Below are 14,099 nucleotides of genomic sequence, written 5' to 3' on the forward strand. Positions count from 1 at the left end.
TTTCTGGTCTCTTAGGGGCCTACGATTATGTCGTCTGTCAATTCGCCTTACTTCAAGATATGTTTTCCTGTGGAAAATGTCATTTCTTTAAAAAGTGAAAATATTTTTAGGAAGAAAAAATCGAAAACGCTGAAATATTTACGGGGAGAAAGTTAAGCAACCGGTGACCCCATAAACTAAGCAATAATAAAAACTAGAAATTTTATTCAGAATAAATTTGTGACCACGACTAGATGCATTGTCGAATTAAATCCAAAAGTTGGATCGGGCTTACTACCTCTAACTAGCTTGGCTTCTGAAGTGAACTGATTGATCAGTAATCATCGACGTCTATCTTTACCTGCAGTCTAGATGTTTCTGTTGAGCTTTGCTTGGAAACTAGAAACGTGATCTGAACTGAAGCTTCATCTATCGGACAAATTAAGAACTAAACATTCCATCCTCCTTACAGACGATAATCTGTAGCAGTAGCAGTGGTTAGTGATCTCCTAACGGTAATAAAAACAGCTCCAATAATGACGAGCGCTTCTGTACAAATGAGATTTTTTAGTGGACACCGTTCCACCCGGAACTGGCAATTCAACTTCAAATCACTTGGAAAACAGTTTTTGAGTTGCAAACTGCCGAAGGTGGGTACAGCTGTACTATCGAATGATACAGTAAGGTTACAACGCGCCTCAAGCGGCATTATTTTCCTAGAAAAGGGACTGAGATTCCGCGCATGCCACTAACTACCTAGTAGCTATATCGGTTCAGTCCATATTTCACTTTTAGGATAGTTAAAACGGTTTAAAAAAAATTGTGAGCATTTTTTCGTGTATTTTGTGGTATATTTTATTTAATATAAATGCAGGTGCGAACATATATTTTTAACCAATTTTAACCCACGGTGCAAGTAAAACATAATTGAAATAAGTTTGAAACATTGTTTTTATTGATTTAATTGCTCTTCTTTAATTGGTTTTTCACACGTTAAAAATCATAATTAAAATTGCGAGACGCAATCAAAAATCACATAATAAATATTAATTATAAAAAGTAACAATAAATACATATCAGTTCAATTTCACCACACATGTATAATAATTAATTTTTGGTTGATATCAACTTAAATAAAAGCCTATATATAACTAAATTCCTAAAAAAAAAACATTTTATTTTACCAAAATTGTCGAACACTCCAAAAAGGGATGTCTCAAAACAAGTTAAATTTTGATATCGTAGTTCAACAGGGTGAACGGGCTTATGCAGAAAATCCTTATGCACATTTCTTGATTCCTATTGTAAAGAAATACTTCATTTTGAGGCACCGTATTGGAATTTTGCTAATGTTAAACAGTGTTTTAGTACGATGTTAATAAAAACTAAAGAGTTTTCGTTAACGAAGAATTTATATAAGTATATAAAAGAGAACTTTCCCATAATATCATTTACGAAGGTCCCAAAAGTTTTGAAATAATTTTCAAACACTGATTGCGGATCCCATTGTTTACAAATGGATTAATTCGCATTGTTTTCTTTTTTTAACTTTTATTATTGGAGAAGCTCAAAATTCATTTTGATATCAGAAACGGACCAACAAAAGCAAATTCGCATGGAAAATTTCTCTTCAGTAATATGTAATAGGTTTAGTACGTAGCAAGTAACCAAAAATTTATCATAAAATGCAAAAATTCATTTAATTAAAATTACGTTACAACCTTGCTTTACGATGGGCAAATGATGACCGTCGTACACGATTGATACTTTTTGAAGGCACGACCAATTGTCATGCGTTTCTGACCCCTAAGAATAATTTGAATCTCGCAGCATTTTATATTTCTTACAATAATTGTAATAATTTTTTTATTTAAAAGTTATCTATTCGGGATCGCTAGGGACTCTGAGAGATCCGGAAGGCTTTGTGGGATATTCGGATTATCCCAAAGTCAAGGCCGGTCTGGAAACCCAAAAGATGCCACTCGAAGCACAAGTCAAACAGATAATAAAGTCTAAAACACCACACTTATTTGCTACCGATAATTATACTTTCCTCAAATATTTTTCTCAAAAAGAACGCCGAAAAAGGCAAATCACGGACAAAAAAAAGGGTAAGTTGACAGGATCCTTAATAGAAGGACAAAAATAATCATAAAAAAGATTTTAAAATAAACAATGCGAGGACGGACTCATTTTGAGAAAAAAATTGGGTGACACAATTTGTTTCTAACTTAAGTCTCTAAGCAATAGTACAATTGAATAAATTTTAAGTGCCATAGATATTCTAAGTACGGAGGGCGTAAAAAAGGAGACGCGTGCGGTCTCATCCCGATAATTATTACGAGTTCTACAGTATCACCAATAAAGCGCGTATCATATCATTTTGCCTTCACCTGTCAAAAGTGACATTTGTAATATGAAATATTAAACAAAAATTGTTATTGACTAGATCGAATAAAAGAATAGCTTCTTTCATTGAAAGTTGGATAGCCTGTTGTAATTCATTTGTATTGAATGAATGTAATACAACTATCAACATCAATTTTAATTGCCCAAATTTTCCAAGTGAGAAACGGGCTTAAAAGCTTTCGTAAATTGGTTTATTTTTTATTTTTTATGTATAAACTATCCCCGGGATCAAAATTTGCTAAAACTCATCGATAAAAAATGTTCCCATAATTAAAACAAATATTTTTTGAAATATGTGTGACCGTTATATTTGTAATAATGCCTTGGCATTTTCCTTTTTAGGTGTTTTAAAGAGAAAAATCTATCTAGATACTCTTGACACTCCATCTAGATCGTAAACTTGAAATAATATAAAAGTAGGGACTGAAATTTTGACGCACATTGTTATGCATGTCGGCTTATTTTACGCCCTCCGTAACTATAACGTACGATATAGTAATTTGAACCTGAAGAAGCTTTGTTATGCTACGTTAACAATTCTGTTCAAACATTTTGCAACGTTTACTGGGTGATATTGAAGTTTACCGAAAAAAAAACATACTCGTGACTATCCTGTCGGTATGCCAGCTTTATTGTTTCGAAAAGGTTATAGCAATCCAAAAAAAAACCAAGCAAATACCTGTACAGAGTCGATAAATAGGAAGGGCACTTGACCCTATCTTGAAAAGTATTTGTGGTATAGACGCAAAGCGGCCACGAGAAAATGTTGGATTAAAATTTCCATAATGGCCGACGTATTTTATATGACAGACAGCTAAAATGAACACAATTGAGAGAGACTATAGTCTTTTTCGTAGAATAGTGTCTGCTCTGCCTCTTAAGAGAAAGTTGGGGGGGGGGGGGGCCGAACATTTTCAGAAATAAATATTAAAATTATATATTATTTGGGGCAAATGCTATTACATTTCGGCCACTAATCTGCATTGTGTGCCATTTTCTTTCTAAACATTTATTTCCACAGACTCAATCTAAACATCTTTTGAGAAAATACTGCCGTAAAAATGCTACATCTAAACTGTGGAATTGACGAACTGTCAGCAGCCATGTTAGTTGTTGAACGTGGCTGGATCTTATTTGCTGAAAACGAGATTCCAATTTACCACGCGTGCGCATTTTAAATGGCGCACCTCAATATTTTTCTCATCGTCGCTTTAATCGAAAACTCTAACATTATGGCTTGAAAATGTCGAAAATACTTAATAAATTGAATCAATAAGGAAAACAAAATCTTAGGAACCGGACGGAAGCGCCTGTCATCTCATTAAATTCATTTTTGCAAGAAACACTTTTTAGAATATTTGCACAGAATTACCGTTTGCACCATGTCAACAATTAAAAAAACAAACACAACCTATTTGTCTAAGAGTAAAATAGCTCATTTGGTCAATTACCTACTCTATTTGCTACAATGCTACTCAGTCTGGACATACACGCCAAGGCAATTTTAATTTTAGTGCGGGGGTAACTTAATTAATGGCGAATGACAAAACAGCACCCTTACATAATTTTCTAATCATTCTCTAGAATAATTTCACCCTCGGAAGTGTTCACCAACCCAACTGGTCTTACCGTTTTCCTCTTTTCATTTAGTTTACCCAATTCCATTTTCAGTTTGTTGAGGATGGCAAAATTGGGTTGATTCACTGCCGCCTTGCTCTGTAAAGAAGTAATTTCTTGTTCCTCCATTTTCTTCTCCTTGAAACTCTTCACTGAGTGATTTCCGTATAAACGTAAAAGTGAACCCCATGAAGTTATACTGGGATGTAGGGCTTGTAAAATGGCCTGCGAAGCCCTTTGCTTGCCGTCCCGCTTGTTTTTGCACGCTACCGTCGTCGTGTATTTGCCGACGGTCATCGTAAACTCGTTGCCTTGGTGTTTGGACGTGTTGCCTTGATAGTGGATTTTCAAATCGTCTAAGCCGAAATTTCGCTGCAGACACGTTAACAGAATGTCGTAAGGCGCAGGTTCCGTCGTTTTCGCGCAGAATTCGGCGATGCGCGGATCTTCCACTCTGATTTCGTCAAAAAACGAGAGATCTTGTTCTTTTTCTTTTCTTGTCCGGCCTAAAATAAGGGAACAGCTCTTCTGATATTACATCGAGAACACAAAAATGTTGGTGTTGCAGATTAAACAAGTAAGCGGTAGGACCAACCTATAAAAGAGCTAGATATATAGAGGCCATGCCTATGCCGATAATACAGGCACTTTTGAAGCCACGATGAAAAAAATCGAAGAGTAAATCTGGCAGCTCTGTGAAAGCCGTAAATCCTGTGAAATCTTTGTTATCTCTAAAATCCATGAAATCTTTGTGAAATCATAACATATTTATAAAATTTTCCCAGAGTTTTGAAACATTTCGTAATTTAATGTTAAAAATGAAAAAATTAATAAATTTAAATAAAATTTAAATTTAAAAATTTAAATAAAATTTAAAAATTTAAATTAAAAACTAATTAATCAGAAAAAATATATATATGTCACTATGTAATTAAATAAGTATTTAAACACCCTCATTATCCACCGATCTAGCAGGTGCAAAGCGTCACTTTACCACGTGCGTTTCTTGTCCCACGGATCCGAGCCCCTTACCACTTTACCAAACGTGTTGTATACTACACTTTTTCTACGACCGTTAGTTTTTGAGTACAGTTTTGCAAATGACAAACGTCAAAACTCAAGCCGTGCCTTTTTTTCCGATTGCTCCCAAACCCGTGCGGTAATATCCAGGAAATGTCCGAAGGGGCTCGAATCCGCGGAACAAGAAACTCATAAAGTGACGGTTTCCGCATGCTAGATCGGTGTATAATGAGGTGTTTTACAGAAGGGAGTACAAAATATACTATTACGTTATTTGTAGATTGCGTCTAAGGTGCGACCCACCCCTAAGATTGCCAATTTTCACAAATAGCAGTTAGTATTATAATATTAAACTGACTTCATGTCATTATGTCTTATCTGGATTTTTTGGAGTTAATACGAGATATCCTCAGTTCGTTTGTTAAATTCCTCTTGGAATTCATCGAACTTAGCATTTTTAAGTTTATAAGATATAAGGCATACGATAAGGTCATAAAAAAATAGGCGGTTTCAACATATATTAATACTTAACTATGTATGTTTTCTATAAAGAGAATATCCTGCTTAAAGTTGAAGTTAAAAAGAAATTAATGAACAAAATTTTGAAAATAAATAAATAAAAATATTATTTCCACCTCCACAGACTACTGTAATACTTTTTAAAAAACTTCTGGATCCCTCCTGCGTCGGTTTTTGTTGAGTCGAACTAGTTAACGTTTCGCCAATCATCCTGTTGGCTTCTTCAGAGCTTGATTGAAACTCAACAAAACCGACGCAGGAGGAATCCAAAAGTTTTATCAAAAGTATTTATGGAATTTACAAAATTTATATTTATTAATGTAATACTGACAATATTCTCCCGCTTTTTGAAACGATTATTCGAGAGTTTTTTTTTATTTTAATACTTTTTTAACTACGATGGATTACAAAAATTTTAAACTAAAACCAAAAATTGTGATTCACAATTGCTGAAATCTGTAAAATCATTTAGAAATTTAGAAACCTGGTGTATGGTATGTTTCAAAGTATATTGTCTTGGCTTTTCCAGAAAGTTATTACGACCTACATACCTATTGATACGGAGTAAACAAAATAACCAATCATTTATTGACAGGTAAGGGTGAGTCAGCTAATGTCGACCACAGGTCTGCTGATATCAGTGGCAGTGTTGAATAACCTGTTTTACCGTGCCATTCGAAAAAACTTCTTACTAGCATATTTTTTCCATTTGTACCGTCAAAATCACTTGTCATTAGATGCAAAACAAATTGATAAAAATGGTTATGAATGTTTAATAAGTAGAAGATAGATAGACAAAAACGCCAATATTCTCGAAAAAGGATATTATTAACAGTGAACTATTGTAGGAAAAAAATAGTTATCAACACCAGAGTGGTCAAATGTGACAGCAGAAAATGTTACTCCTAAGTTAAGTCCGAGTGTTTGATTAAAAATGTAATAAATAATATATTTATTAAGGGATGGGAAAATGCAGTACATTTTAAAAATTGAAAATTCTTACACTTGCATACATCGAGCACATCGTAATTAATCTTAATGACGGTTTTGAGAGTGAAACAGAATTATATTATGAATAAAAACGTACTTACTTAGGTAATTATTTTTTATTAATGTGATTTTATAATGCTGATGCTCTGTCCTACAATACTGACTCGTCAGGTGTTTTATTGCCGCCGGCAGGGTATTTCGATTTCCGCCAAAACCCCAGATATACTTTGGGAGAGACCATACCAATTTTTTTTGGTTTGGACAGAAAAACATTTTTCAACGATATGATGATTTTACAATTCAATGAGACCTCTGGCGGAAAAAATATTATTATAGATTGCAAGTAAAATTGGGAATGGTTGCATTGCTTTCATATAAAGTTCAGCTTTGCGTTGTATTTTTTATGTTGATATTGTTTAACAAAAAAAATTTTTGGTATAGTTCTTATGGTATATCACTCAAGAAATATCGAATAACAATTATCCTATTATTAGTTTTTAGTTTTCAAGTTTGTCTTTAAGTTATCGGTTCCTGTAGTAGACCAAATTCAAATTACATGTTTTTCGATTATATGTTTAATTGAGGTATTTGATAGTGAAAAAGCGACAAATAAAAAACAATATTTGTGAAATCGCCGTCATTGCCATTTTCAGAGTTAGTGTATAGTTATGGTAAACACTTGCTGTCTTTCGAATTGTATGAATGAACCAAAAATGGTAATTTTTTCATTCTGACAAATTGTTCCAACAAAAAATACAGAGATGTAAAATAGCTGACATAGTGTAGTGTAGTAGTTGCTGGATAAGTGTAGGTATCTTTAAAATTTAAGTACTTCAAGATGGGCTAGCAAGTTAAAAATTTTAAAATCTTATTCATTTTAAGGTATTTAAGCTTCATTTTCCACCCCATAAAATTCACAAGGTTACAACCTGCACTGTTGAATCAACGAAAGTACTAACAGCCATGTTAAGAACCCCTCATTTGATCAAAAGTATTTAATTTAGTTATTTATTAATTTTTTAATTCAGTGATAATTAACTTTTTTTAAATAAGGCTTTATTATTACGCTAAAGAATACTATTAAAAAATATAATGACAGAGTATGTTTCTTCACATGATTCCTAAAATTTAATTTTATATTACTTAATCCAAGAAAATATGTTTGATATTAAGAGTAGATACAAAAATATGTTCTTCACATTTAAAATAATAATAATAAATAAAATGTTATATAATGTGATGACTGATACTTTGGCGTTTCACGACCTTGTCATGTGTTGTTCCAACCAATAAGACCTAATGGCATTCATCAACCAACATGGCCGGTGACAATGAATTCAATAGTTTTCAGTTAAATGTTTAAGGAAAGACGAGTTAAGTGTGTGGATATTGCTGTTTAGAAAGAATATGGCGCGAAGTGCAGGTTAGTGTGTGGAATTTACGGGCATGCGCGGAAAATGATTCCAATATCACCATATATAGGCTCATCAATTTTTATCTTCCTCATGGCCACTATAGTATCTAATAGCTGTATGGTCATAATTGACAACAAATATGTTTGCTTACCTGTCTGATTGTCAGTAGTTATTTTTGATTTCATTTCAGGAATCAAAATTTCTAAAGTAGCACGCGCAGCTTCAGATTTTGCTTGTTTTTTACTAGTACCATACCCAACTCCATATCTCATATCCATTATAATAACAGTTGCGGCATAAGGAGTCGCTGCATTTTCCAGTTCTGTAAATTGGTAAGTGGGTTGTTTTTTTAAAGCATGTTGAACATACTCATGCAATATACACACATATGATTTCCCATTTGGATTCATGATCCATTCTTTCTTTGCATTTGGGTTAGTTTTCTCGCTATTATCAATATCTTTAATGGGGAACGTTATAAGTTTTGTACCATCAGGTAAAGTTGGTCTTTGAAGTTGACTTTCGTGTTTTCTTTTCTTGGTAAATTTTCGCCTCTCTGACCAAGATTTAAACCGCAAAACGTTAATTGATTGGAACTGAAATACATTCTCACAATAATTTCTTAAGGCTTCAGCAGTTAAATTTTGAGTTTCTATATTTTCCTGGACTGTTTCTATCCTTGCGTTTGGTAGATTTTCGGGTAGTTTCGTATCGTCTGTCCTTTTTTCTTCAACTTTTTGTAGCTCCCTTTCATTCTCCAATGCTTTTTTATAATTCAAACAAGGAATTGCATTTACTGGTATTAGATGCTTTCTGGCAGAGCCGGGCCCCAAGAAATATGGTCTTGACAAGGTGCACACCCTTGTAGTTTTGTGCAAATAAACTGGCATCCCGCTATTATGAGTCACTTGTATCCATCCTTCTGGAAGCACATCAAAATGATTTCGTCCTTTTTCCACCAACACTATTTTAGTTTTTTCCTCAAATGGCACTTTGGGATTATCGGCATCCAGTTCTGCTTCTCCTGCTTTCCGTTTTTTTGTATTGAGTGCTTCTTCCAACATTTTCTCAACTTCCTCGTCAGGAATATCAGAGTCATACTCAATTGATTCATCAGATTCATAGCTGTAATATTGATTTTCCTCATTACGGCTAGTGTTGTTTTCTTTCAAGCTCTCATATCCTCTAGATAAATTCAAAGGGAGATGCAGTGCATTCCCAGTCTGAGAAGCATTGGATTGAAAGTTGGTTTGATGTGAAGTTGTTCCATTTATAAGTCTATTTTCACCAGCATTCCCTTCTTCAGATTCTCCTACAAATACAATTCTGATGAATAATGATCAATAGATGTATCAAATAAAATTAGAGTCTACAGGTTTAATATAACTACCAGTGATAAGAATGTTTTCTCTAAGCACCTACAGATTTCAGTAGAAAATTAGAAAAACCTTTCAAAACAATTTAACAACTCTGATCAAAAAATACTTTACCTATGTTGATTTCATGGAAACTTTCTTTGTCAGGACTTTCTACAGAATAAAAATTCCTTTTTAAAGTATCTTCAATTGATGTGGAACTAGGATCCAAATTCTTGCTTAATTTGCCATTTCTGAATGGACACTGTTCACTCATATTTATTATATGATTAAAGCCTTGCACAATATTTATTTCTTTTTTAAATATCATTTGTGACCTGTTGCTAGTTTTAATGACTTCATTAATTAAAGGAGGGTGGCTATTATATGTATTACGGCGGTTTGCTTGGTCAACTAATGGATCTGTTCTGAAATCTTTCTCTTCAATGGTATCAGTTCGATTTTCAATTAAGGTTTTGGTAGTTACACTGGTCCTCCCTAATGACCCACTTATACCTTCCTTGAGTTCCATAAGTTCTCTATCCCTAATACTTATTGCTCTTCATTGTCGATGATTAAGTTTTCACACGGTAACAATCAAAAGAATACTTCAACAATATTAAATTAAAAATTGAAATATTCTTTAGAGGGGAACCGAGGAAAACAAGCTAGCTAGATAGCTCATGTTCCAGGTCATTCCTCTTTGTCTAAGAGAGATAACCTTGAAATGTTATTAAAGAAAACTAATGCCGTGTTATAATTATATTTGTGAGAATGTTCTTTTTAGTTTGTTTTCAATAAATTCAAGTACAACTCCACCCCTAAAACTACTTGCATTAAAACCTTTATATTTGGTATCACTCAATCTTCTGTTGGTAACACAATACCACAGAATGTAGACAGCGAGAGAAAATGTCATTATAATATCCACTAAATTAATCGCCCATTACCGGTCTATACAATAGATTACAAAAATCATCCTTGAATGCTAGTATTGGGCGAATGACAGCCGTATATTCATATATATATATATATATATATATATATATATATATATATATATATATATATATATATTCAATAGACGCGGCAGCACATTCCTTGTCAGATTCCTGCAGAATTCGCTGTTTGTCGGTATAAACTGTTTGATATCAGCTGAATTGTGCTTGTGGTATTTCTTTGAATGGCCGGTTGGATGTCGGCTGGACCTGTTTGGTCCGCGGCAAAAGCCGGGAGAAATTGTTTTTTTGGAAAAAAAAATACTTTTTTGTTACTGTTGTTGGTCTTATTTGCTACTGGGTTAGTTAGTAACTAACAGTAAAAACTTTGAAACGTGTTGGTCTTTGACCAAAATGTCAGAAATTCTTGTTAGGGTCGCAAATGGGCGAATGATCCTAACAATCTTGCCTAACTTTTTTTTTGGAACTTAAAAAAAGTATAGTATTCTTTTATCATTGACTGTATTAGTGAAACGCATTATTGAATTGAATTTATCATTGACTTACTGTTATGATTCTGTGGTGGAGTATAGTACCCGGTGGTTTAACCTCCGTTCGCTCCCGACAGAAGCGAAAATCCTCGACGGAAGTCGGCAATGGGCAAATGATCCTAGCAGTCTTGCCCAACATTTATTGTGAAACGAATTATTGCATTTTTGATTCTTGTGATTCCAACTGTGGGATTCTGTGGTGGAGCATTGCACGCGGCGGTTTAACCTCCGTTCGCTCCCGACAGAATCCCTTGTATTCGTCCTCAAAAGTTTGATATCGGTTTCCACTGTGTGGACTTAGTGTTGTTAGTGTTCAGTGCATGTTTTAAAGTTATAATCGTCGTCGGCCCCGTCGTTTTTCCCCGTTCACGCCGGTATGGAGGCCGGATGGGCCCGGATGGTCCGCGGTGGAAGCGGGGGGTGTCGGTTTTTTTTTGGTATCGGTCAAATTTGTTTTTTTGCTAGTTGAGCAAATATTGGTTATATGTCTTCTTTGTACGTGTTGGTCAATGACCAAAAGCGAAGATCCTCGACGGAAGTCGGCAATGGGCGAATGATCCTAGCAGTCGAGCCCAACATTTTTTTTGTGAAACGCATACTTGAACTTGATTCCAACTGTATTAGTGAAACGCGTTATTGAATAGAAGTTATTGTGATTATAAGGAGCTGTTGAAAATGCAGGCTTTACAAGATGTATCCATTTCTAAATTTAAAAAGATTGAGAAGAAATTGAGGAAATTCCAACACATAATTAAGAAAGATGTTGGAATTATGTGTACTGCAATTCCTACTAAGGTAAATTTGTAAATTATTATCATTATATCTTCAATGAACCCCTCTGTTATTGCAGAATTTAGTCATTTGTAATGCAGGGTTGGTGAATGGATTAACTGAGGAGACAGTATTTCATCATTTTATTCAATTTGGAAACCTCACAAAAATTTGTCTCTTATCAGGAAAATCTTGCTGTTTTTTATCTTACGAAAATTGTGAGGCTTCTGTAAATGCATATAATGCTTACAATGGAAAGTTAAACATAGCACAACAGGACAAACCTATTTACCTCCTTTTTACTGAAATACTGCCTAATTTTAAGGAAAGCAAAATATGGGAACCAGAAAAGTATCCCTCAGGTTTAACAATTTTAAAAGATTTTGTTACAATGAAGGAAGAGGATGAGTTACTAAAATTGTGTAATTTTGAAGAGTCAGAGTTGGGAAACATGAGGCATAGGCATGTTAAGCATTTTGGTTATGAATTTAGGTATGACATCAATAATGTGGACAAGGCAAAACCACTTGAAGCAGAGGTTCCAACAGAATGTAGTTTCTTATGGCAAAGACTATTGCATACAGATTTAGAATGCAAAAATTTTATGCCAGATCAGTTGACAATTAATCACTATACTCCTGGTCAAGGAATACCACATCATGTGGATACTCATAGTGCTTTTGATGATCCCATTATCTGTTTATCCTTAAAATCTAGTATCGTGATGGAATTCAGAAATGAAAAGAAACATGTGTGTGTTTTTTTACCTCAAAGATCTCTTCTTGTAATGTCTGGCGAAACTCGTTATAACTGGACTCATAGCATAATTCCCAGAAAATATGATGTTATTCCTACCCCAACAGGGTATACATCTTATAAAAGAGGTACTCGCATATCATTTACCTTTAGGAAAATAGCAACTAGTGAATGTCATTGCATTTTCAATAGTAAGTGTGATTCATACAAAAAGCGTCAAGAAATCAATAACATTACAGCTGCCACTTTGGAAAATTTGCATGTTCGCGAGGTATACAACTCCATTGCCAATCATTTTAGTGATACCAGACATAAACCTTGGCCGAATGTTTTAAAATTTGTCGAATCATTTGAAATAGGATCAATACTTATTGACCTTGGATGTGGAAATGGAAAATATTTGGCAAGAAACCTCAATATATTTGATGTAAGTCTAAATACATTGCTAAATGTGGGTTACTGTTCCATAAAGTACTAATTTAACAACAAAGAAAATCATTGAAAATAGCAAATTTTGAGGTTGTTTCGTAAAATAATTGTAAAAAGTAATGTACAGTATGTTTCCAAAAAATAATATAGGGTCCCTTTTTTTTGGCTACTACTGAAATAACCAATTTAGCCCTCCCACAAAAATAAACAATTTTAATTAAAAAAAAAGCATGAAGAATATCTTATAGATGGGAACAATAACTTTCCATCATTTCCCATAATTAATCTCAGAGTGGCACTAAATTATAGATAAAATGTTACAAAATAACTGCCCTGCAAAATGTGAATACCATTTGCATATGTACCTACAAATTGCAATAAACTTCTGTTTTCTTAGGTAGGTTGTGATAGCAGTTTTGAGCTGGCTAAAATATGTAGTGAGAGAGGATTGGAAATATTTATTGCAAATTGTTTAAACATTCCACTTAGAAGTGAAATTGCAGATGGGATTATAAGTATTGCTGTTATCCATCATTTGGCCAATGAGGTATATATTTATATGCTTTGGATCATAGTAACTATGATTTACACAATTTTATTTTTGTCCGCAGGCTAGAAGATTACAAGCATTAACAGAAATAGTGAGATTATTAAAAACTGGCGGAAGAGCTTTAATTTATGTATGGGCCAGAGATCAATTAAAAGATTGTGAAAAAAGTAGTTACATTAAACAAAACAGAAAACATAATTCCGTAAATGAAAACTCAGTTCCATCCCAGGAAATCTCCGTCTTGGATCTATCATTTCAGGTTCATACAAATAGAACGCAGTTTCAGACAAAAGATGTCTTGGTGCCGTGGAAAATAAAAAACGACCAAAAAAGTACTTATTTTCGCTACTACCATGTGTTTGATGAGCAGGAGTTGGATAGTTTGTGTCAAAAATTACCTAATGCAGCTATTGAAAAAAGTTATTATGATCAGGGCAACTGGTGCGTGATTATTAAAAAAATTAGTTCATAGGTTGTGAGGTTTAATTTATACCAAATTCATCTCTTCCCTTATAATCAAAGTCATTGTCTATATTAAGCACTTTTTTGTCAGTGCCTGTACCTTCCAAAGACAATTCGCCCTGATATCAAATTTCTCGACTGATGGAGAAGAGAAACTTCCTGAAAGAATAGATACTACTGTAATAAAATACAATAAATTCACAAAAAAATTATGTAAGAGTGCTATACAGAATACTAAGATTTTTTTTTACTGGTTTATTTGGCCCTGCAACTCGGGCAATTTTTCCAGCTTACAAATATTGGCAAATATAATTCAAAATTCCTAAAGGATGCCTTCG

The 14,099-nt window shown here is 33.8% G+C and overlaps 2 protein-coding genes across 5 annotated transcripts; one reads left to right on the plus strand and one right to left on the minus strand.

Annotated features, from left to right (window-relative positions):
• Positions 1-837: 837 nt before the first annotated feature.
• On the minus strand, positions 838-10,190 carry LOC132705164 (microprocessor complex subunit DGCR8). Of its 2 annotated transcripts, XM_060675605.1 has the most exons (4): positions 10,148-10,190; positions 9,440-9,855; positions 8,101-9,261; positions 838-4,511 (listed from the first exon to the last, which is right to left on the minus strand). In XM_060675605.1, exons 2-4 carry the CDS (start codon positions 9,834-9,836, stop codon positions 3,958-3,960), a joined length of 2,112 nt encoding a protein of 703 aa, XP_060531588.1. In that variant the 5' UTR covers positions 9,837-9,855; positions 10,148-10,190; the 3' UTR covers positions 838-3,957. The 2 variants fall into 2 exon arrangements, with proteins under 2 accessions (XP_060531588.1, XP_060531587.1); XM_060675604.1 differs by having other exon boundaries at positions 9,440-10,169.
• An 813-nt stretch (positions 10,191-11,003) lies between these two features.
• LOC132704661 (alkylated DNA repair protein alkB homolog 8) lies at positions 11,004-13,785 on the plus strand. 3 transcript variants are annotated; one of them, XM_060674818.1, is made up of 5 exons: positions 11,004-11,588; positions 11,644-12,511; positions 12,560-12,747; positions 13,147-13,296; positions 13,361-13,785. In XM_060674818.1, exons 1-5 carry the CDS (start codon positions 11,469-11,471, stop codon positions 13,769-13,771), a joined length of 1,737 nt encoding a protein of 578 aa, XP_060530801.1. In that variant the 5' UTR covers positions 11,004-11,468; the 3' UTR covers positions 13,772-13,785. The 3 variants fall into 3 exon arrangements, with proteins under 3 accessions (XP_060530801.1, XP_060530802.1, XP_060530800.1); XM_060674819.1 differs by having other exon boundaries at positions 11,644-12,448; XM_060674817.1 differs by having other exon boundaries at positions 11,644-12,747.
• The last annotated feature ends 314 nt before the right edge of the window (positions 13,786-14,099 follow it).

Source organism: Cylas formicarius, unplaced genomic scaffold (assembly GCF_029955315.1).
Source record: "Cylas formicarius isolate icCylForm1 unplaced genomic scaffold, icCylForm1.1 PGA_scaffold_7__23_contigs__length_41026272, whole genome shotgun sequence".
In the NCBI taxonomy this organism is placed as follows: domain Eukaryota; kingdom Metazoa; phylum Arthropoda; class Insecta; order Coleoptera; family Brentidae; genus Cylas; species Cylas formicarius.